Source organism: Buceros rhinoceros, unplaced genomic scaffold (assembly GCF_000710305.1).
Source record: "Buceros rhinoceros silvestris isolate BGI_N320 unplaced genomic scaffold, ASM71030v1 scaffold18271, whole genome shotgun sequence".
NCBI classification, from domain to species: Eukaryota; Metazoa; Chordata; class Aves; order Bucerotiformes; family Bucerotidae; genus Buceros; species Buceros rhinoceros.
In genome coordinates this window covers 41,635-65,827 of record NW_010392716.1, presented here as the reverse complement: position 1 = coordinate 65,827, position 24,193 = coordinate 41,635, and the positions used below count along the sequence as shown (strand labels likewise).

Below are 24,193 nucleotides of genomic sequence, written 5' to 3'. Positions count from 1 at the left end.
TTAAAGTTCTTCTTTCTCTGTTATTTCAGTCTCTTTTTGGCTGAGATCCTCTTTGATTCCTCCTGAAGGATCCTTTTAAAAAAACAAAATGCAAGAGCAAAGCTGCTTATTACTGCTGTTCACGAAGAGAATTGCTATAATAATTCTTTACTTCAAAAAAATTTAAGATTATATGAAATGCAGATTTTCATCTTTTCAGCCAAGGAATTTGAAGTACTTGTTAATGAGGTCAGGAGTAGTGCAGTTGTTGCTAAAATGTATGTAGTTTTTAAACCTTTACACTGGTTTATGGCAAAGCTTAGATGAGGCTTTGTGTGAAGGTTTGATAAGAACTTGAAAAACTGTGCTTGCTAAGCTGATGGGCACAAGACGGTCTTTCCTAGGCAAGCTCAAAAGAAACTACCTTCTTATTTATCTTGTTTGTGTGCGTATGAATGCCCTGAGCTGAGGATTAAGAGTTAATCCAACCGGGACTTAACATCAAGCACTGTCCTGCAAACGATCCAGGAAAATTTGGTGGGTGTCAGGTAAGGACGGAGGATGTGAACAGATGAGCAAGTGCCAATTACTTACCCCTTTTGGTACCTGGAGCATGTTTTTGAATGGTGTTTCCTAAACTGACTTTCTTTACATATTCTTTAATAAAGAAGAGATGACAGAATATACATAGCTAATATTTAACAGATCTGCTTCCGACACATCACTACAGAACATGAGACAGAGCCAGACACTTCTTCATTACAGACCTCTGTTTCCCAGGATTAGTTTAGTCATCCCTCTCCAACTGTAACACCTATTTGAGCAGTGAGTTCAGGAGCGAGTCAAAGCCTCTTGTGGAAATAAGTCTGAAAGCTCAAAACTGTTTCTCCACCCACAAACAGTTTCCCTACTAGTTGAAAAAAAGTGTTAATGATAACTTGCTACCCTGTGGATCTACTTCACTTCCGGGCAGGATGGGCCCATGATTCTCGCACTGAGTGAACAGGTATTTTTCTGTTGCTGGGAGCTGTCTGTGTGGAGCTTGGTCACGTTTTTCACTCACAGTGTATCTTTTCGCAGTGAGGTATCTGGGGTTGAATAACAGGCTGATCTGCGACAGCTAATGCTTATCTGGTCTGATTTACAGTGAAGAAGAAAGAGTTGAGGAATGAGACAATTATCATAAGCAGATCACCAAGAGAGAGGACAACGTCTGCTCTCAGTTGTGCCCTTGCTTTATGAAAAAGAGAACCTGCACGGAATGTAGCAGGATGAGGGGGGCAATATTTGAACCACTCCAGCTACAGCCTAAACAGACTTAGCTGGGCTGGTTTTTTTCCAGCTAAAATGCTGACAAAGTTTTGCTCGCACCTGTCAAGGTGCAGGTTCCTTTCTGCTGCGCAGTACTTGGTCACATCAACACTCTGGTAGTCAGCAATAGCACGAGCAGTGGGAGAATAGGGTTTTCTGTGATGCAAACAAGGATGTGAGTGGGTGTGTGCCTGACAGACAGTGGTATATGACTGCAGCTAGCACGGTCGTGGCAAGCTCGTCAGCTTGAAACCAGCTAGGAGCTGGGAAGGATTACCAACGAGCTGTGGCGGGAGCCCGTGTGTGTGGCTGTGCTGGAGGCAGCTCAGGTGTGCCTACACAAGGTGTGAGCGTGCCTTGGATTACGCAGCAGATCAGTTAGTGGCTGGATCAAATGCCTACCTTCTCTCCTGGTTCTGCTGTTATCTTGCTTTGTTCTTCTAAGAATTCAGAAAATGCCTCCAAGGTATGCTCCCCGGCGTAGGCCACCTCCTGGAAAGAGTTTTAAGGTTAAGTATCTCACTCTGTGCACGAAATGCTGGAAATAACAACATAATCAGCTGGAGGATCTCAGTTCTTTAAACTGACCAAACTCGAGACTTTTGTGCTCAGTTTAGAAAGAGACAGCAGAGGCATAGCAGGTTCCAGTGTAATCTAAAACTTCAGTCTAAAGAAGAGACAGATGTACATCCCTAAGAGAAGTGTTTGTATAAAACCCGTAACCATTGCTGTCTAACACCAGTCTGGGATCCTGCTAACTACTGAGATCAGTGTCTTTTCTGTGTTTAACGAGAAACATTTGGGAGGTATTACGAAGAGCAGATTCTTTTAAGGGTCCAACCATGATATTCAAAGCTATCTGAAGATTTTGATGGAAATATGATTTCTGAAAAAGTTTTGAAATACACAATCCGGAAGTACCAGTTGTTGCACAGCTTGAACAGGAGGAAGATGAGCAGTGTCGTAAATTTTCTTATACTTCACCTTAAGCTGAGGGTTTACTGAGGATTTTCTTCTGAGAAAGTTCAATGGAAAAAGTATTTTCCATTTAGAACTTCAAAATTCTCTGAGTAGGTTTGGGCACTGTACTGTATTTAAAAGATCTGCACACACACACACACACACACCCCCCCCCCATACCTTTGCTGTCAGGAAGTACAGAAGCATCTTGCATGAATTTTTTTACAAAAAGTTGTAGAAGCTCATGTGCGTGACACTGGGAATGGTCTGCTGTTACCTGAGTATGTTTATAAATAGGCAGAGACCTACCCTCACCTGGGTTAAGCTCACTTCCTCCAAGACCGATAATACTGTGTTCCTTAGACTAGTGACTCCCATGCCTGATCTGAGTTCAAAGGTCTGTAAACAAAACACCTCCGTTCTCTGGTGAGTTCACCGAAAGCACACGCAGGTTTGGTAGTTCCGATCAGTAAGGTATTCTCTTGTAATAGAAAATGTGACAGCCTTGAAGTTACCTTTTTTTGTGTTTGCAAGCTTACGTTTCTTCAGAAATCCAGAGGCAATTAATATTCTCAGATGTGTCTTAATTTTTATGGACTCTGATGATGGCAGGAACAGCAATTTCTGAAGAGCCCAAAGACCTGTGAGGCCAGAGAAGCAGCTGCTCCCTGCAGTGGTTATTGAGGATATGTGTCAACAGTTCTCATGAGAGTAATCAGTGCATAAGAGCGTGTAAATGTTATTTTTCCTCATTTAATCTGTAGAAACAAATGGAATCATCTTAAATCCATCTGAAAGGCTGCATGTTTTTCTCTTAAATCTGGAGTGGATGATGCAGTGGATGAGTTGTTCGTGAGCTTCACAGATGGAGCTCAGATGATGCCTGGTCACTCCCTCCTCCACATAATTTATCAGGTTTACTCTTTTGTTCCTTTAGCTCTGGCTGTAACTGTTCCCCAGCTTAGAAACAGTTGGTGCTTTGGAAAACTGGGCACATGCTTAAACACCCAGCTATAGATCTAGGTATCTGAACTTCTTCAACTCCAGTTAACTCCAGTTAACCTGAAGTGGCTCCTGGTTTAAAATGTTGTCAAGCATTTAGTTTTGCATCCACTGAATGTAAGAGGGTGACTTGTCATTAACCTCAGGAGAAGCTGAACCTGTTCCTAAACAGACTGAAGAGTGATAGTCTCTTTCTGGACTGAAAAGACAGTTTATAGCCTGGACACCTAGCAAATACCTCTGTTCAGGGGAGGATGGCATCTAATATGATCTCATCAGGTGAGAGTGCTTGGAAGGGACTGCATAGAAACATGTTGTGCCCATGGCTTTGCATTTGAGGGGGTGTAAGGGTGTTTGTGGTGGCCAGAGAACATCATAACCTAGTTCTAGAAAACAGCTTTGAGTCATGCTATGTTAGCCACATTTTCCTTGGTTTATCAGGAGCAGGTTCTGTTTTTGTACATGTGTTTCTAGAGTCTTCTGATAGTTATTTCATCTCTGGAGTTCATTCTGCTTCTATGCCAGTGTTCAGTTCATCCTTAGACCTTAAACAATGCAAAGGCTCTGTAGAGGCAGTGGGACAGCCTATGTGTCTGTGTTTCTAATACTAGCAAAATACTGCAGGCTAGAAAAGGCGTCCACGTGAAATCAAGGTTGCATCAGGTGTTGCGGTTGGGCTGTATGTATTTCTGTTCCTCTTCACTCCGGACACACCAGTGTCTCTTAGGCTCCAAGCCTCTTCTGTTATTCTTCTTATGGCCAGAATAAGGGAGCAGAGATTGTAATTTTGGAGCAGCGCCTAAATCAGCTGCTTCTCTGGCTTCACAGGTCTTTGGGCTCTTCAGAAATTGCTGTTCTAGCCATCATCAGAGTCCATAAAAATCAAGACTCATGTGAGAATATTAATTGCCTCTGGAGTAATCAAATAATCTTTCTGAAGAAACGTAAGCTTGCAAACACAAAAGTAACTTCCAGGCTGTCACATTTTCTGTTACAAGAGAATACCTTACGGATCGGAACTACCAAGAACGCAGTGGATACTCTGAGCCTTGGCAAGTTGTGGTATTACATTTATATCCTGTGCTCTGACTTTGGTTAACTTCTAGAAAAGGACAAGTGTACATGGGAGAATTCCCTATACAGCCACTGGCTGGGTAGGAAATGACAGAGCTATTGCAGGGACTCTCTTAATGGCTTGAGTGTGTCTCGGATTTAGGATTGTCTGTAGCAAGTAGAGGTGTCTGTGGCCAGCTGTGAGAAGGAAGGCCAGATCGCTTGGGTCTGCAAGACTGCAGGCATCTACACAACACCTGCACTGGTAGACACGTACAAGGGAACCAGTATAAAAACATGGTGCACAAGAAAGAACCTGAAATTTCAAAAACTCTTTAATTTCTGGGTATTTGTAAATATGAAACAATCCCTTAATAGTTAACTAAACTTGTTACTGATATTTTGTGACAAACTCACATCTATTTTGAGTGTTTAATGGGTTTTTGCTTTTCTGCATAGAGACTGAACACAGTGTGAGTGTGCAGGACTGCAGTTCAATTCATTAGAAGCTGTACATGCACGTTGGAGAGGAAAATCTCTCCCTCAAAGATTAAATGAGGACATGGGTAAATGTCTTCAAATTTAATTTAAGTTTAGGTCTAAGAAGCAAAATGAAAAGATTAGTAATGTCTTAATTATAGCAGTATCTTAGAATTTAATTTTTTTTTTGCTTTAGAGATATTTTCTTTTTAATTAGATAATCTACACAGATGGAGGAATGTAACTTCATCTTTCTTTGCCTCCTTTCAGCAGCATTTTCTGATTATTTTGTAACGTAGTTGATGCATTAGATGACATGTACAGATCAGTGGTCTTGACAACAAGTATTTATTCCCTATTGAGGCTGTGATAGTGGAATGAAGTAAAATTACTGGCGTGTGTGTAAAGAAGAAAATTTGGGGATTTAGGCTTTATGAAAATGTAGAAGATATAATGGGTAGTACTGGCGTCTTGAAGGCTGGAGTCATACCTGCTCCATAGACAACTGGCACAGAATAGTTCTGTGACAGTAAATTTCTTGTCATGGTTTGAAGTAGAAAAAGGCACTGCAATGATTAGGAGGTACCTGAGTTGAGGCTATTGCTGGACCCCAGCGTTCAGACTGCAGGTTGTTAAACAGCAGAATGTGGTAATGACTTGTGGGTCTCAGTCAGTAAATGATACATACCACAGCCTGACACACACAAGACAACATCAGTGTTTCTCCTCTAATTCAGGTTGTTGACAGCAATAAATCCGATGTTGAGTAGATAAGGACTAAAGGACCACTGAAATGGACTCCTTCCTCACCATGCACACATGCAAAAACACACGCATAAACCCCCTCAGTGTGCAGCTGTGTCTCCACATTCTTCACCAACAGCTTCTCACCTGGTAATCTGGTCCAGCAGGAAAGAGTCTGAAGAATGGGTAGCGATCTAATTCAACGGATAGGATGTCATTTGCTGTGACATCTATCTTTGCAACGATTATGTCTTCGCGACTTCCATATTGCTCTCCTAGCTTATCCCAGATTGGCAGAAGTTTTCTGCAGTCATAGGACCAAGGGGCATCTGCAAATTTAAAAATAAAAGTAGGATACAATGCAGAAGATCATGTGCTGATGCAATCACTGGGACCTGTTTAGCCCTTAAAGAGTTTGGGGTTTCATTTGTGGTCAGTCTCTACTTGAAAGCATTCACCCTTCACGAATTTCATGAGCTTTCATGTAGTGATAACTAGCTGTTCACTAGTGCATTTCTGATAGCAGCGCTGCTTTAGCTCTGTCAGCCTTTTAGGACTGTAGCAAACACACACACTTGTCATATGGCTTTGCTGGAGACGTGTGCCAGATAACCAATGCAACCCAAGTCAGCCTTGCATCGTTCCCCCGGTGAAATACTTGCCAGGAGCACAAAATGCTTTCTGCATGCTAAACCCATCTGAGTTCATAAACTATGCTCTATTTACACTGAAAGGAGGAGGTTCAGGTATGGCGGTGTTTTGACTCCGAGCAGTGCTCTTGTGGAGGTTAGCAAAAAGGCAAACCGCTGAGAACCAGTATCTCCTTAAATAGCATACGATGTGGTCACAATGCTTCGGTCATGACAGCAATGCTCATACTCAGTTTTGATGGAATTTAAATTTCTAGGGTACTTTCCTGACTGTATTACGTCCCATTTACCAGCCTTTCATTTCAAGAGGTCTTGGTTCAATTCCTGCTTAGATCAGTTTGTTTACGATGCTGAAATGTTAGTGGGACTTGTGTGAGTGAAATGGCTGCAGCCAACAAGGAGGAGTGCAGGAACGTGCTATCTGTAAGAATTTCTGGAATTCAGGGCAGTACAGCTAGTTGTCTGGTTTAGTGCTGCATGTTTGCTCTGCTCTGCTGAAGAAACTAAGGCACGAACTAATCCTTGCTGGTTGGTACAGGGATAGGGCAGTGGTGTCTTGCTGGCAAGCGTCAAGGACTTCCCTTGTAGACAGAGGTAAAAAAGGAGTTACGATTTGCTAAACCACAACTCCTCTCTGGGATTTAATCCTAGAACATTATAGCTAGACAAGCTCACTTCACTCTCCATCTGTCCCCAGAAGACAGCCTGACTCATGCTGTACAGCCCGCTGTAATGTTCCATTGTACAACATGAAGTTCTAGTGTCACTTTGTCTTTCGACACTGAGATCTGATGCAAATATTTGCTTACGGGATTCAGTGTTATTCAATGCAACCCTAGGTCAGCAAAAGTATCAGCGTTTCCATAGACATGACACACATTTTTCTTTGATGCTTTTATCAGACAACAAAAATTCATTAAGTTCAGCTTCTGTAAATTGCAAAGATTAGTATGTAAACACGAGCTTTTGGTTTTCACTTCCGATTGATCATGTTACAACATCTTAAAATCTGAATGCAACAATAACACTTACAGAACATAACAAACACAGTCACGGTCTTATTGAAGACGATCCTGTTGAAATTCTTCCCCACAAGCACTTTGACAGGCATCTTGTCCCAGTCCTCTGGAATTTCTTCACTAGAGAGATGTAGCTAAGCAGAAACAGAAACACTGCTGTGAAAGTGGGGGGAGCATGGAGAAACTGTGCTCCCGTTCCAGTCATGTGCCATCAGTGGGACATTTCTTTACCTAATGTGCCCTATTACCGGGGGTTATGTGAGCTCTCTACATCCTCCTCAGCCTCCCAGTGCTGCCACCTGCTCTCCCTTCCAGCAGGGAGCTGGGCGCACCCCTGCGTACTCGATAGTCGGAATTACTTGTCCCTCTCTTTAACACAGACTCTGTAGATTGTCTGAAAATGACCCTGGGGAACACATTTGTATTCACCCTGTTGCTCAGTGTTCAGAAGAAAGACTGCTGAAAAGCCTACCTGTTGTGGGCTCTCAGAAGTGATGTAAAACACACGAGAAAGTGTGCGTTGCTCCTTAAACCTCTGCCTTCACCACCCATCACAGTCCCCACATGGCTCTGCAATTTACGGTATGTTAGCTGGCCGTTGATTTTCTTTCACACCACAGCACACTAGTAGAAAGGCACACGTTCCCCATGGAAGCTCTTCCCTGGTGGGCTTGTGCCACTCGAGCAGATCACGGTGGACAAAAGGTGACATCCCTAGCTCTATGTCCTTCTGCCCCCTTCCGACATTGAAATCAGGATTTTACTGATTGAATCGCTTAAATTCTGCCTGCTGCCAGACTAACTACTTCATCTTTTCGCCTTGTGATAGAAACAAAAGAAAATCACCCTTAGGAGCACTGAATAAACAAAACATTTTCATGTGTGGAAGTTGATGCCTCAGTATGACAACAAATACTGTTGGGAATGTTTCTCTCTGTGAAAATGCGTTCTGCTGAACTCGCTTACAACAAATACCAAATCTTATTCGACAATGAAACACTCAGTTCTCTATTTACTGGACTTCTCTGTAACCTCAGAATTCATTGTAATCATTATTTACTTCTTATCCAAATAAAGGAATTTAAATATCTCCACTATAGTACTGGAAAGACTGAGACCTAAGGAATTTTTAAACAACTAGAATAAGTAGCTGAAATCAACTGAAATATTGGGTGATAAATAATTTATCCAGATTTTACATAGAGGACTGTAGAACTTTGTAGGCCAGCTCAGCTGTTAAATACAGAGGAATGCTCTGTCAATAACTGTAGATGAACGCATTAGAGCGAAAGCAAATTAATAAACTGATGATCAGAACAGCACACTGTTCTGATTTTAAAAGGGGGTGTTTTGCAAATTAGTTCATGTTTTAGCTGGTGCAGTAGAGGGATGTCTCATTAGTAACGGACGTACCTTTGCTTTTCCATTTAGGTAGCTCTGGCAAAATTCTTTTAGGTTCTTCACAGTCACCTCGTCTGCAGGCATTTTATACTTTGCATTGCTTGTCAGATTTAAGATTCTCACAGCAGGAACGTCAACCTCCCTGATGCGAAAATACTCAAAAATTCGTCCATTCCTTGTTTCCGTAGTATCCACCAGGACAAACATTATCTGATAATGAAGAGAGAGTCATGCACCTGGTTGAGTCTTCCAGCCTGATTTAGCCATTTTAGAGACGTGGAACTTGGCAGGGGGTTAGGACTTAACCTTAAATGCAAGGAATAGTGTAGAACCATTTTTTAATCTCAGTCCAACAACCAGCAGCTCTGTGGACTTCATCTTACCTTGGTCCTAGATAATAACAAATGCTAAAGCAGTCAAAAGGAATGAAGCTTTTCCCTCTGTCCTTTCACAGTGGTTTGCCATCACCTATTTCAATAACACTTCTAAATTACCCCTCAAAGCTCTTATTGCTCTTCCTGATAAACCTGAACAGGACAAAAGAGCTGAAACACCCATGATCTGTATGTCTGTACAAATGCTAATGTGTTATACTCTATTCCAAAATTATTTGCCATTGTTTAGTAGGTCTTAAGTACTTGGAGCAGGAGTAGCACCGCAGTGATTGACAACGGGAAACTGAAATCATTCCATGTATGCCTGCCTATGTATGCTTTTGTATATGCGAACATACGTGCTGCAAGCAAGGCTATGCAATGCCTTGCAATGTTTTTTGTGTTTTGTAGCTGGTTCCAGCCCTTGTTTCAGGCAATACTCTGAAACCCTCACGGCATTTCCTGGTGGTGGCAGAAATTGCCAGAACCTCGCTAAAACTGTCCTTGGTTGGGCATTGCTCCTAGAACATCATATTTGTAAAATCAGAAACGGGTTTACTGGGAGCAGCTGGAATCTTGTGTGATCTTTGTGTTTTAAAGAATCATTTTCAAAGGAAGTTTATTTTCAGCTTGTGTCTGCAACAAATTCAAGGAATAGTTACTGAAAGTGTTTTTAAATGGTTTGGTAAAATTGAAAGGTGGACTTTTACCAGTCATGTTGCTATGTGGGGGTTTTTTCCATTGATCTTTGGACATTCATAGTTGCAAAGCAGGACTCAGCATTACAAACCTTTCCTCTAAATTCCGCAGCAGCAGACTTGTAGTTTTCATAAATCTCATTGAATGTCTCCGACTTCGTTGGGGTGAACAGCAGGATGTGATTTTCAACAGGGACATCAAAAATCTTCACAGATGTCTGGGAAACAAAAGACTCAACATCTGTTCCAGTCTTTGTAAGTTAAACACGAATCAGAGGCTCAGTGTATCAGTATCATTCAGTTCTGCCATTGCAATTTGTCCTTTTTAAGACTTGGTTCCAAATCATTTCCATAATCATTGCATTTTCCCCATTGTTTTAAAGAAGATAAAGTGAGAAGTGGCAGGTGCTGAGGGTTCTCTGTTTGAGCAAAAATCTCGTTGTTATTCATAGATTTTTACAGTCAGAAGGGACTGTTGTGATCTTCCAGTCTGACCTCCTGTATAACACACGCTGAAGAATTAATGCTAAAGATGTGCTGAAAGCAAAAGGTGGTGTTACCTAGGGAGGCCAAACTGCAGCAGGTGCAGGAGCTAGACCTAGATGACGTACTTCCTTCGCTGCTGGGTGGCATCAGCAGGTTACATCTCCTTCCCTCCACAGAGCTGCCCTTTTTCCCATGCTGCCCCACGGTCAGAAGCAGCAGGGTATTCCCTAGGCAAACAAGGATTTCCATATCCTTCCTTTCCTACCTGCACTAGCAACAGTTACTGCTGGTTTCTTTCTGCTTCGTCTTGGCCCAGAGGACCTGGTTGCTGCATGGGAGTGCACGGGCTGGACCCTGGATCAGGGTCTGACCTTCCATCCTCCCACTCCATCTAGACGTTGCAGAAGCTGCCCAAACCTTTGCATTGGCTCCACAGGAGGGAGGTGTTTGCATGTTCAGGCAAGTTCACCCTTGGGCCAGCCATGCACCCTTTGGCCTGGATTAGACCGAAAGCTGCCTGTTGGGTTTTGCTGGTGTTTCTAGATGTGTTTAGCACTGGCCTAGTCAAACAAGCAAACACTAAGGTCTCTTTCTGCATGAGTTCCTGTCTTTGTCCTGTGGCTCTTGTTAATGCAGTGAAATACCTCAAGATCATACCACATACCTCAAGGTTATATTCAGTGACCAAATCCAAGGTAAAGGTTTTGATTAGCCTTGTTAGATCCAGTTTGTTCTTTCTGCCATCTTCAAGCACTTCATTATGCACAGGTTTTCCCTTAGACAAATAGTGAAGTTTGTGAGGTTGTTGCCTTACCAACTATAGGAGCAAAAAGACTGTCTTTACTCTAAAATGTTGTTCTTAGCTTTGCTGTTTTATGATCCTCAGTAACAGAAATTCCATAACTTGTAAAATAAATGTCACTGCTAGGTTACAGAGTAAGATCATAACTGAAATTCAAGGTACAGCTGACGGTTTTAATTTTCTCAGTAATCTTAACATACAGAAAGATCTTTCCTATATACATATACACTATTCATGACATACACACACTCAGAGTGTCCTTGGTCTGACACTTCATAACCTAAATGTTGCTGCTACTTCTGTGTAGTTTTGTTCTTATTGTTGGCCACTTCTCTTGTGGATTGGAAGAAAAGAAGATTCCTGTCCAAAAGCAACACAAAGGAAACAAGGTGAATGTCTGTGAAACTCACTGAACCTGGCAGCACATGTTAATTAGTATGTGGATTGGACAATAAAGCTGTTTCATCCAGATCCTTAAGTATAAATTAGAAGCCTGAATTTAGGCAGCCAGATTGAAAATATGAGTTGTCCAAAGGTTGCTGTTTGCCTCCTACTTGTCTCTCTTGTCTGTAAATGCAATATTTTTTTGTGTTAAGCTGTTTGAATTTCAACTAATTAACCTGAAAAATTCCCAGATTGCCTTTCCATAGCCCAAAGGTGCCACGGCAGCTCACCGCACCTTGACTGCAAGGCTTCTGCACTCCTACCTGCTTAAACACCACAAGAGTGTTCTTTTGGATGCCGTAGTTAGCGTGAACGTCCTTGCTGGCTGTCATTCCAAAAGGCATCTCTGGCACATCTCTTGCTGTCTCACAGAAGACTTCCACATCGTCATCGTCAAGTTCCTAGGTCCAGAAAGAGTATTTATTAAGACGCTGTCCTGCATCCTGCTAGGACAGGTAGGAGTGAGAGCTACAGGTGAGGCAGGCCCCTAAAGGCTTGTGAGGTAGAGAGGAGAGTGTAATTGTAAAATAGGTGTAATTTGCCATGATTACCTCCAAGAGATCTTCACAACAGGGGAGATCTGAGGAGTGCTGTGACACTGCTAGTCCATTCACCTTTCCAGCTAGAGTCAGCTGGTCTGGGTCAGTATGGATGGTGTGTGGTCCCCAGTGTCCTTCCTCCACTAATCTCATCTGCCCTGCACTCCCCTGGCGTTTCCACACTCTTGTCCAGGTGGGGAAGGATCTTGCCAACTGCTGCTCCCCTGCCATGGCTCGCGCACAGCCAGCAGCATGTGATGGATTAGAGAGGAGGGTCTCTGCTTGCAAGAGGACCCGGCTGATGTGTTTGGTGCTTTGACTGAGTGCTCTTCAAAGCAGGGACCTTGACTCCCATGGCTGTCAAATAGTCACTGTGCTGTCCACCCTCAAACCAACAGTGAATAAGCATGATGAAAGGCAACACTGTTTCCGGATTTGATTTAATCAGACAATTATTTCATGCTAGATGAACAGTAATTTAATGCTGAGACCTCCCAACACATCCTGGCACTCACATTTGTGAGCAATCTGTGACTAATAGAAGGCCAAATACAGGTCTTCATTTACTTGGACACTGTTTTGTTGGCTTCCACCCATTAAATAGCTGACATGCTGTAGCTTATTCACATCTATTGTCATTTCAGCCCTCGGGTGAAATCACAGAGTCTAGTCAAACACATCTGCGGGCAACATCTGCTGTCAGTGTGTTTCAGGGAACTCTCCAGCACCGTGGTGATAGCAAGGGCTTCTCAATCTGGCCCATTGCTGGAAAACTGCCTTTCTTCATAAATGGCTGCAAGTAGATTGCTGCAAAGTAAACTTCTGGGCACTCTGAGCATTTTCATAGTGCGTCCTGTTATGCTGTATGTGTTCAGCAGCTCTGTTACTATGGAGCATTTTGTTAATAAATCCTATTTTCCACATCCATAAAACTTGGGCTATCCACTGCAGCCAGCGCACTTGGGACCTTATCAGTTCAGGGATGAGTGCCAGTGACATGGTGCCTTTAACTGGGCAGAGAGATACCAGAATAAAAGTCTGTTTAGTAAGAGAAAATCCTTGACAAATGCTTCAGATTTTAAAGGTATTTCAGATATTAAAGATTTCAAGGGCACACTGAAAAAGCAGGAAAAAACTATTCCTATTTTACTGTCTTCTGACTGCATGCCTTGACAGCTAAAATTTATTTTGCACGCTTTGACTGTTGTTCTGTATCATTCAGCCTCAAATCCTAAGAACATTATTCTGCTCTGGAAACTAGTAGGAATTTGCTTGAGAAAAGACTACATGAGTTGGATCATAAGCAGTGTAATATTTTACGACTTCCTTTCCGTGCAGATTTCTTAGTTGGCAGGAGCCAACCACAGTTGGTGTGGTATTCCTGGGGCTGTGGTCTGCCCCCCTGAGTTTCACAGAACTTGTTTACATCATCAGTTGGAAAGGTGAAGAAAAGGCACTCCAGTGTATTAGACAATATTTACTGGATTTTATGCCCTAAAGCAGGAAGGGAACCTTCCTTCACCAGAACAGCCTTCAACTATCCATGTCTGATTTTACACCATGTTTGAACAGAAGTGCAGTGGTCAGGTAACCATAGATTTTTAGACTGGCTACAATTCTGGGCAGAGATTACAACTTTCTGCATAGGAAACTCCAGTAGCATCTTGCACTCAGAAGCTGCCCTCAGAGGGGCAGGTCTCTGTGCCTGGGTACCTGCTCAGGAAGAGTACTGTGATGTGAGGTGGTGTTCTCCCTGCCTGGGCTGCTTATCTAGAAGTGTGAAAAAGTAGGTAGAAACAATGACATTTTTAAAAATGCAGAGAAAAATGAGGACCTGAGTTTTTCAGGTGAGTTCTAAGTCTTTTGGATCTGTGGGATTTGGTGGCGATAGCAAGCAGCGTATGCCAAAGTAGGGACAGAAACCAGCCTTTTGTGTTTTTCGGTGAATTACCTTAAAAAAGCCAATCACTGCCAAATCATCAGCATTTACGATGGCTTCAGCCTGATCAGTCGAGTTGATTAGAACAGTGCTAGGTCCTGTTCTTCTTTTCACCCATGTAATAAAGGTTGAGGCTTGTCTGACTCCTGTGGAAGGAACAGAGAGTTAAAATGTCCATCAAATGAATGTCAGAAGTTCCTCTGCAATCCTGGTAGAGGCAGTGGACATGCAGAAGGATGCTGAATACAAGTAGATGTGGGCTCCCTAGGACTGAGGTCAAAGCTGATTGAAAGTGGGCTTGGGGCATCCACATGCAGCCTCAGGTGTTAGTCACTATTGAAGTATCACTGATTCTGGAAGATCGACAGTGGATCAGTACTGTGTTTTCTGGGACCACTGCAAATGGCTGTACGTCCATGATTAACTGCTTAATCACATACGAAAAATAGAGATAAGGAAATTCAGACAAGAAGAAAACCAGTTCTGCAAGACTTCATGTGTAAGCTATAAAGAGCTATTGACCTGAGGTTTAATCCAAAATGGCTTCAAACCAATTGCAGATTTTATTGAACTGTCGGTTCTATTAAATTAGGTGTCAAAATTGTTCCTTTGGTGCTGCAGAAGGGATCTGATAGGCACAATGTTAAAATTCCTCTGCGGTGCTGCAGCTTTGCTGTTCAGTGTAGACATAAGAAACAAAGCTGAAATGTCGAAGTTGTCCTTTAATTCTGGATTGTTCCATCTATTGGGTTCCAAATTACTGCTACCTGTTTTACTGAGATTACAGTCAGTCTGTTTATTTGGTAAATTCTCTTCAAGCTTTCAGGAATTTTTGGAATCTTCAGTGTCTTTAAAAAATTTATTTTCTAGCTATCGTGTTTTCAGAGGAGTTGGAGCCACAAATTGAGTCTCAGAAGAAAATCTCAGCTCTAAAGCACCCTTTAATCTCCAAATATGACATCCTTGTTGGACAAGAGCAAGAGTCAGCAAAGGGTTAATGAAAATTATATATGAAAAAGTCTGAATGCCATGAAATGCTAGAGTCAAGATGTACCATACAAGTGGATTATCAAAGATGCAAGTCCTGGTACTGTGCATTTTAGCAACAGGACAAGATCAAAATTGAGTCAGACCATTTTACTGCTATCAAGTCATTTTGCAGCAGGCTGCACTGCAACTAGTTTAAAATGCTGGTTTTTAAGGTGAAACAGGCAGACATCTGCTCTGGAGGGTGTAGGCTGCAGAGCAAAGCACAGAGCAGTATCTAGTGGCCACATAGTGCTTGACTTCTGCTGTCTAAGTGCAGAATTGAGGTCTGGCAGTTCATATCAGCAATACAACCCTTCAGCAGGTTTCTCATGTGGTTTATTCTTCTGTGGGATTGCTTTAAACAGCCTGTGTAGCTTGTTTCTAGTGGCCAAGTCCTGGTCTTGGAGCTGTAAATGATGATTTTACAAAGCCTAGGATTTGGCTTTCATGCTTTGACTGTTGCCACGACAACCATTCAAAAATTCCCGCTTACATTACAGCTTAAATTCTATCTGAGTTAATTTTTTTAGTCAGGCGAGGTCTGTAGTTTCTTTTGTGGTATGAAGCATATGCCAAGTTCTGGATGAGAAGTCACTGAGTAGTCACTGCACATTTGCAGTTGCCATCTCTCAGTTGTTTCAAAGTCCTATGCAATACGACTAGTAGTTGTACGTAAGCATTTACCAGTCCGCAAAATGTGATTTAAGTAATTACTGGTGGTACATGTGCTCTGAGCAGATGGTGCTGTCTCATACAAATTGCAGAGCAGGAGCCAGTTTCCTAACTCTCTGCTCCTTGCTCGTAAGCGTGTCTTTAACAGCAGCTCTCTGCTGAAGGGGACTGTGTGCGTGTTGTGTTACAGTATTCTGTATTCACTGGTTCTCACAAGGATACCTGTCAAATAGGTTTACCTGGTTAAAAGAGGTTTTCTTGTCAATGCTATAGATTTAATCAGAGACTGAAGGTAGGTGCTTTCACTGTCATTTATCATTTAATAAAACTTCAGTGTGGCAAATCACGCTTTCAGTGGTATTTGTGCAGAAGCTGCTGTTTGCACAACTCTAGGTGATGGGACTTGGTAAGAAATTCGATAGCAAGGAGGAGCAAGTTACTAAAAATACAGAAGATCAGCTTTCAGCAGCAGCCACAGGGGGCTCCGCATTGAAAGAACTCGGAAAATCACAGCACTGGGTTGTGTACAGGCTCAGGAGGCAAACTTTAGGTTCCTTTCTTTGTTGGTTGTATTAAACTTGTGACAATACTGTGTCTGCTCAGAGTACAGTAACAAATGCAAATTTTGTCAGCTCTGTAAAAGTCTGTAATTCTAGGGATAAAGAAAATTAAATATCTTTCTTGTATATATTTTCAGTGAAAAAAGGACTCTACTAAGGGCTGCATTTCCCAGAATTGCTCATTCAGTCCTATTCCGATATTATCTTTATCTTTGCTTTAAAACTTTCTACAAAAGATTTCAAATTATTCCATGTTTTTTCTGAGCTACATATGAGCTCCCTCTGATGGCTAAATTGCAAAAATCTTTTCTTTGGTTCAGGAAGTATACCTGTATATTAAGGTACCTAGTGAACTCACGATTCGTTGTTACACGCCCAGGGCATTCTCCAGCCTGCTTCTGCAGGTGTGCTGCCTGTGGGAATTGAACTGGAAGTGAAAATGGAGCAGGTTTGGGACCCAAGGTCTTGTCTGGAGTAACTCATTTATTTATGTTTATTTTAAGTCATCTTGTTGAGTTGATCCTCTGTACTCAGTTGAATTACACCAGTAGTTAATTTGGCTCTGTGAACTAAACAGAGAAGCACATATACATGTGGAAGATTAATATAAATCCAAGTTCTTGTGTTGATACAGAGGTAATTGTATATTTAAAACCATGGGCAAAACCAGTTTGCTACGTTGCATATTATTTGTCTAAGATCTGTATTTTCCTGCTCAGTGGCACAGGAGATAGATAGGGCCTGTCATTACTTACCATTACCTTACCGATGCTCAAGACACTTTACCTTTGCAGTCTGTGGGATCTTCCCTGCTGCCATCCACAAAAAATTTCACAGTAGGAAACTCTCGAATATTAAATTCTTTTCTCAAATCATGCTGATGCGTGACATCAATTTTGCCAAACTGGATTCTTGGAGCTTCTTTTTTAAGTTGTCGTGCAGCCTCAGCAAATTCTTCAGACAAATTCTGAGATGATTGAGATGAAGAAACATCTGGAAAAGGTCAACCAGAAACAAACGGGTTACACAGTCCGCAGGATGAAGCTTCCTAGTGGAGGTTGTTATGTCAAGTAGTAGGTGGACAGGTTGAATAAGGTCTTTTGTGACTCAGAAATAAATGAGAAATTTTCTTTACTTCTTTGTATGGATGCTGATTGTTCACCTTGGAATAATAAGCTTTATGGGCATTAGACGTGTATGTAGATTGTCTGGGGGTTTTTAGGATCCATTTTTCTCTGAAAAGTTTCACTTCTTGTCACTCAATGACCCAAATAGTGGAGTCACGGCTACTAGTAATGTAACCAGCAGGCTTAGGTAATGAGAGTTGTTAGAGGTAGCTCCTGGCTGGAGCTGGGAGAAGTACATGACTCCATCCTGTAAAAAGTAAAGGCTCCACTCAGAGACCAGGAGAAATCCTAGTACCACTGAACCTGATAACTGCGAGACCAGAGTTCAGTGAGTGAGCCGCCTTCTCCACCAGACAGATAAAAAACATTTCCCTGACTACCCAGAAGGCATGTGGAACCGTCACCACACACCTTTCCTGCTTTCCTGAGTGATTAGACTCCTCTTCAGCTTTCCAGCAATTCCTTCTCATTCCTCTCATTCTCCCTTTGCCTCCCAGGTGCTATATATATATATATTTTTCAAGTCACTTGTGTGTTGCAGGAAATCATCGCTCTTTTTAACTGGAGCCTTTTCTTGAGTTTTGTTTAGCTTCCTCTGGTTTAGAGTTTTATTGACACTGATCACTTCAGGCATTGGGGTGAGGAAGAGGCTACTGAGGCTGACACAGCATCACAGGCTCCAGCCTTGAGGACCAGCAGAGTACCAGGGCAGACACAGATGAGAGGTGTCCGAGTTGGTGGCAGCGTCACCAGGGAAGATGTGTGTGGGTCGTGGGATGCCGGCGTAAAGCAGAGAGCTGTGCCACAGCTGCCAGAAGCAAGAGGCGCTTCAAAGGCTGACAGCTCAGGAACAGCATTGTATTAACACTGGGAGAATGTCGTAGTTGTGAGTAGATTTAGTTGTGTTGTAAATAAAAAGAAGTATAATTTATGGGTTTGTTGAGATTTTTAATTTTTTTCCTAGAAATTGTTTTTGACCTGTCTTTTGGATCTCTGAATTCCCTCCTGCCCTGTATCATTGTTCTTTTGTGAAAGGTCCTTTCCAAAACAGATGTGAACCTTCAAAGGAGCATCTTACCATTTGCTCATGGGTACAGAAGATCCTGAAAACAAATTATCCAGCGTCTGAGAACAACTCAAGCTCTTTGGCTCAAATGCTGGAAGATTTAAAAAGGGCCACAGAATGAAGAGAGTTAAAAGCACCTGTGCAGTGTCCTCTTGAATTTTTACCTTTTTTTTTTTCCTTTTTGATCACAATCGAGCTGCAGCCTGTTGCCTTTAAAAGTCTCTTTCAAGGGGAAGAACGTAGCATGGTTTCTGCAACCACTTTGCTCAGACGGTATTGGCACATTGTCTTTGTGAGGAGGAGGCCCATGCTGAAGAACAACGCTGCATTTTTCAGCACCGCCCGTGGCAGCTAAGGTTTCCCTTGTCTTAGGAACTGCTCTAAGAATGCCTCCCTCTAAAGGTGGCATAGAGCAGATCTTAGACGCTCATTCTCCGAAGGGAGGGAGTTGGATATGGGAGGATTGCCACATTTTCCATTTCATGAGCTATAATAAATTCTGTGTATCTGAGGATTTAAATGTAGTTTTAGATTTTACCTGTCTCATGTCAAATTTTGATTGTTGTGTTTTCCCTGAACAACCAGTGAACTAGGTTAATGTGAAATCACATATACATTGAAAACAAAGCCTGACAATCTGCAATGGAACGCAGATTTTAAATCAGACCGTCAAAAATGCTGGCTTTTACAGCTCAAGCTGCTAAGCAGTCTTGTTTCAGGAAACGTAAAACATTTTGTGAGAAACGGCTCCTACGTCTCTGAAGAATTTACAGCATGGCTGCATAAGGATCGAGAACAAGGTGGGTGTCATTAGGTGTCATCATCTGTCTCAGAGTAAATGTCACTTGAAGCCACACCAAACAGACATGGCAGAAGTGGGATGAAAACCAAAAGTCTTGTGCTTTGAGAGACGCTTTCTCTTGAGCACAGCAATAACCAGAGTAAGCTGCTGCTACTTTTTCGTAGTGCGGCTTACTGAACTAAAATATATTAAAACATGGACAGAGAATATTTTTGCTGATGCACAAATGTGTTTAATGTCCCTTAAGCATTCTTGAAGTGAGTATACATGAAAGCATGATGTTCCTCCTTCTTTAGCTAATTGCTGGTAGACTCCAATTTCATTCTGCGGTCTCTATTGATGGTCTAGTGGTTGCTGCAGTCATTGTGAATGTGCCTGTTGTCATGCTAAATACCAATTTCCTCTCCCTTTAGCTTCTGGCATGGTCAGAAAGTCATTTTAGCAGTCCTGCTTTTCAAAGGCTGCTTTTGCAGTTTGACCGCAGATATATAATTTTCTCTGTAGAAGACTCTTGTGATGAAGGACGGATTCATGTTAACTATCAGAGTGGTCGGATGTTAATCTTGCTGCAGTTGCAAACTTTCTTGTGTGGCCTTAAATTCTCCCATCATCTTCTACAGTGAGATATAGCCCATTATCTCATGTGCCGACGTCTGTACTTTTAAACTGGTGTTTGCAGTTCACTTGAGATCTTCCGATATGCAAACATCTACAGTTTGGATTCTTGAGGATTATTTTAAAGTTTGGATCCTTATTCAAGCATTCAATAAAAGAAGCAGGTGTAAGAGATACCTACATAAGGGACCTATGCTATTCAGTAAGTCTGTGCAGCAGCCAACTGAGACGTCATCTAGTGACTCTTGTACTTCTCCAGACATGTGTTTCCATTGTCCTCGTCATTTTTATACGTAGAGTTTGCAAACAATTTAAGTGACTTTTCAGAACATTTACTCCTAAAAGACTGAAACATTTCTGAGGAAGCCTACACAAATGAGGGAATCGTGTTCCACTGTCTTTCGCACCTCACCACGTTCCTGAAGGAAGCTTACGTGAAAGAAATACCAATTCTGGGTGAGTTTGAACTGTTTGCATTCACCTCCTGTGCTGAGGAGACTGCTGTATGCTGAAATTAGTTCTTACCTCAGGAGTGAATACCTTTGGATATTGGCTTTACAAGTGAGCTGACCATCTGATCTATGTAATTGATTTAAGATCAGTCATGCTTGCCCCTGCTTTCTCAAAATCCTCCTGTTTATGAATTATATATACATATAGGCAGCAATTTCTTGGGGTTTTTTTTTTTCAATAACATTATCTTTGGCTTTTGTGCCTTGAAAAGGAGATGTTTGTCTCTAAGAGTAACACTCCTCTTGCCTGCTAAATGCCATTATCTCAGCGTAGATTGTCAGTCACAGGCTGCAGGAATTCTACGGCTTACCTGGCACCTCACTGGATGTACAAATGTTCTGCTGGAAAAGGTAAACATTATTTTTTTCATAAATGAGAGTGCACTTAGTACACAAAGCAGCAGCAAGGTCAGCACCACTTGTGTGCTTGTTATCCCCGTGTTTATCTAGGGCTGAAAACTTCTCACTGGAAAGGACAGGAGCAGTCTTTCCCAGGCCAGAGAGGCAAAATTAGCCCACAATACACTCCAGCCCAGGGGTAAAATATGGTGCATCACTCCACATCGGCAGCTGGCCATACTGTGGCTGAGACAAGACGTGTTAAATGTTCCCAAATACACCGTTTCTGCAAAGAAGTGGATATTAAACTGTTCCTCATTTTCACTGGCAATGTAAAGGGTTTAAACACAGCAGACACCATAGGCAGGGATAAACGTGGATGGTGTTCACTGTACTGTGGGGGGGGATCTGAGGACTATTCTTGCATGGAGAAATACAGGACAGTTGCAAAGTCTTGTGAAAACCAATCTGACAACAGAAAATTGGGAAGGTTTCTGAAAGGCTTTTGAAGAGAAATGAAACGAATGTGCTTTACTGTGTTCAGACAGTTGCTGTCCCTGGGAAAACTAGAGTAAGGGAATACATGGCTTCAGCTGGTTACAGCCTGCAGTGGTGTGCAGCAGAGCTTGGACTGCTTGTGCTCATAGCTGTACGATGCTGCTTCTCCCTGTGATGAGGATATTTGTTAGTGCTTGGAACTGGTTTGGTTTTTTTAAAAAAGCAACAATGTTCTGCAACAAAAATCAACACAGGGACTTATATTTAGGCAACGTATAGTGTAAACAGTGAAACTCTCCCACGCAGATAACACTGAGGCAAGAGCTACCTTCTGCTGGTGTCCAGAGCTCTCTGTTCCCTGTGCTAACAGGCATTTGTGTGGTGTTTAGATCAGTCTAACATGGACAGGGAGATGTCACAGTCTGCAGCAGAACACTTTAAACTGAGTGAGCTGAGGTGCTCCTAGCACATGAAGGGCACGTAACGCAGCTGGGCGGGCCACAGAGCTTGCACCCACGAGAGGGTCAGCACGGCGCTGTGGACTGCCTGCGTTGTTTTCAGACACTGTTCTCTGCGCCTTCCCACAGAGAAGGTGGAACTTCTGTTCCTGTGTCCTTCCTCGCTCACCCTCTTTGTGCTGCCCCTTCGCTGCCGCCTTGTTGCACAGCGCAGCTGGGGGAGGGCAGAAGAGTGCCAGGTTCGCGGGTCGCTGCTTTGTTCCTGTGTTGGGTCCTTGCCCTGTGCACTTTGCTCAGCTCCTGAGGGCAGCCCGGTGCTGCTTGGCAGAAAGTCAGCGCACGCTGTAACAGAAAACCTCGCCTGGAAGAAGGCAGACCCGGGACACCGTGAGGGTGGAACTGAAGGGCATTCGGAGGACTCAGGAGCTGCTGGGCAGAGGACATCAAAGCAGCCCTCCCCTGATAAATACTGTGGGACTGGTGAGTAGATTGTGGCGTGCAACAAGGCAAGCGTGGGGATTTTCTCGTAACAGGCCCATCTGCTACAGCACCAGAACAAATATCGCTTCCTGGGAAGCGTGGGATTCCCTCCTGTTCTCTGGCCGTGTCTCTGTGATTGAGAATGGGTCAAGAAGAGGAAGGTCTCAGGTCTTGCGTTCGCTCTGCGTTTCTGGAGCTAACTCCTGGCAACCCCACAGATTTCCTGTGGGATCTGGGGAATATTGCTTTGTCTCTCATCTAAGTTCCCTTAACAGTTTCATGTTCGCTTAGGTTGTTTATTTAGATAGCCTGTTGTAAGGAGTAGGACATAAAATATTAGGGCTTTATGGCTTCTCTGCACCAGTGTATCCACATGTCCCATCTTTAGCTTCTTCGTGCTGTGCCAATGCAAATGACTCCAGAGAATGAAGCAGCTGGTTCACACTGTGGACTCCAGTTTCCCTCATCCTGGAGTGGTGTCCTGCTGTGGGACAGTTTTTCAGTGCCCCAGAGGCTGTTTAGTGGCACATCTCCAAAGGGAGATTGAGGCCAGTAATTTCTAGAGAATGTATCTGGGCTGTGGAGCTCCTTGCTCTCGTGAATGATTTCATATTTCTCTTTATGGTTTGTGGGGGAAGACAAACCATGAGTTTTCAGTAAGCCCTTCAGATGGACATGGAGACCTTGAATCCAAAGCGGAAGGCAGTGAGGATCACTGGAGCAAGGTGTCGTTGGGGTTTCATCTCTTTGGAAGATGCAGCATGGAATAGAAGAGTGTCTTTGTCCTTCCCTTCTAAAGAAAGCCAGGTGAAGGTGGTGGGATATTCATTATATGAATATATATATATTGAATGGAGACAATATTTTTGAATATGAATAGAGAATGAATAGGGCATATCATGAATGAATGAAGAGAGAGAGGTCCGAGACGCTGCTCTGAAGTAGGGGGAAGAAATCCTGGTTTAGATCTCCCACATCCTTTGAGTGCCACGTCCCTGGGCTGCTGTATTCTGAACAATTCTTTCATCATCTCTTGGCTCGGTATGAAACTTTTCACGTGTCTTCTTTCCGTTTGGGGTTAGGTTGAAATCCAGAAGTGTGTTGCAGTATCTCATTGTTGATCAGCTCTGCCAGAACTAGGAAGGTTTGGCTGCAAACGCTTCTCTGACCTGGACATTAAGGTTCTGAGCTCTTGCAAAGCTGAGAATAGAGCTTGACTGAGATTCTTCTGGTAAATTATTTCTTCACCGAAGTAATGTACCTTCAGAGGGACTAAAACAGTTCACAACTGCAGTCTGATTTTGGCAAACAGCTTTAGACCCTCCTCAATTAAAAAATAAAATCTTGCTTAATTTCAACACTTTCAAAAGTCTTTTAAAGTCCTTGACATCAAGTTTTAAAGAAATTTCTAATGTGATTGTTCTGAAAGCTTTTAAAGAATTTAACATTTCATAACATTGTTTCAGGATTAATGGAAATGTTTGGTATGATCCAAACATTTTTAGTTTCGTTAATTCATTAGAGTATTTTAAGTTTTGTTGTTGGAAAAATGCAAATGTTTTCATTTTAGATTGGCCTACACTACTACTTATTATTATCATCATCATCATGCAGGATTGGTAGTGAGGCAAAAGAACAAATTACTTGCACTTCTGGGAAGTCAGGGTATTGCCTCAATTTCAAATACCCCTTCCGAATATGGAATAGATGGGGGTTATCAGCTTGTGCCTCTGCAGGAAGGAGTGCTAGTTTGCAAGGTGCTTGTGTAATTTAAGGCTAAGTGTACGTGTGCACTGAGTGCAGTGAGTATGGCACAGTGAAGCAAGGTCAAGCCCGAGCAACAGAGACAAAGCTTTTGCTGTTTTGCTCAGGTTGAAGAGCTTCTACTACCAGCAAGCTGCTGGAGATAGAGCTCCACGTTTGTGGAGTGTGAAATGATGCAGTGTCTGAGCTTTCAGATGGGTAACATCACAAGAATATACTTTTTGGCTTTCACTTTTGTGATTTACTTTCTGTAAGGCTCAGATGGCCAGATCTTCCTACAAAGTTAGTTACTCAAAAGCCCCCTCTAATTTCTTCCCCATGAGGAATGAACATAAACCTAATAAAAAAACTACAAACTGGCTTCCATCTCATCAATGCTAATTTCAGGGA

The 24,193-nt window shown here is 42.5% G+C and overlaps 1 protein-coding gene across 1 annotated transcript in view; it reads right to left on the bottom strand.

Moving 5' to 3' along the window:
* The window catches only part of LOC104500877 (protein disulfide-isomerase-like protein of the testis), a 25,177-nt gene continuing 984 nt past the window's right edge, over window positions 1–24,193 (bottom strand). The window contains exons 3-12 of the mRNA XM_010144600.1: window positions 16,929–17,135; window positions 13,894–14,027; window positions 11,667–11,804; window positions 10,822–10,932; window positions 9,764–9,889; window positions 8,612–8,809; window positions 7,212–7,332; window positions 5,677–5,858; window positions 1,693–1,782; window positions 1–72 (exon numbers count right to left, since the gene is read on the bottom strand). Of these exons, the coding sequence (XP_010142902.1) occupies window positions 1–72; window positions 1,693–1,782; window positions 5,677–5,858; window positions 7,212–7,332; window positions 8,612–8,809; window positions 9,764–9,889; window positions 10,822–10,932; window positions 11,667–11,804; window positions 13,894–14,027; window positions 16,929–17,135 (1,379 nt within the window). The remainder of the gene's footprint in view (window positions 73–1,692; window positions 1,783–5,676; window positions 5,859–7,211; window positions 7,333–8,611; window positions 8,810–9,763; window positions 9,890–10,821; window positions 10,933–11,666; window positions 11,805–13,893; window positions 14,028–16,928; window positions 17,136–24,193) is intronic.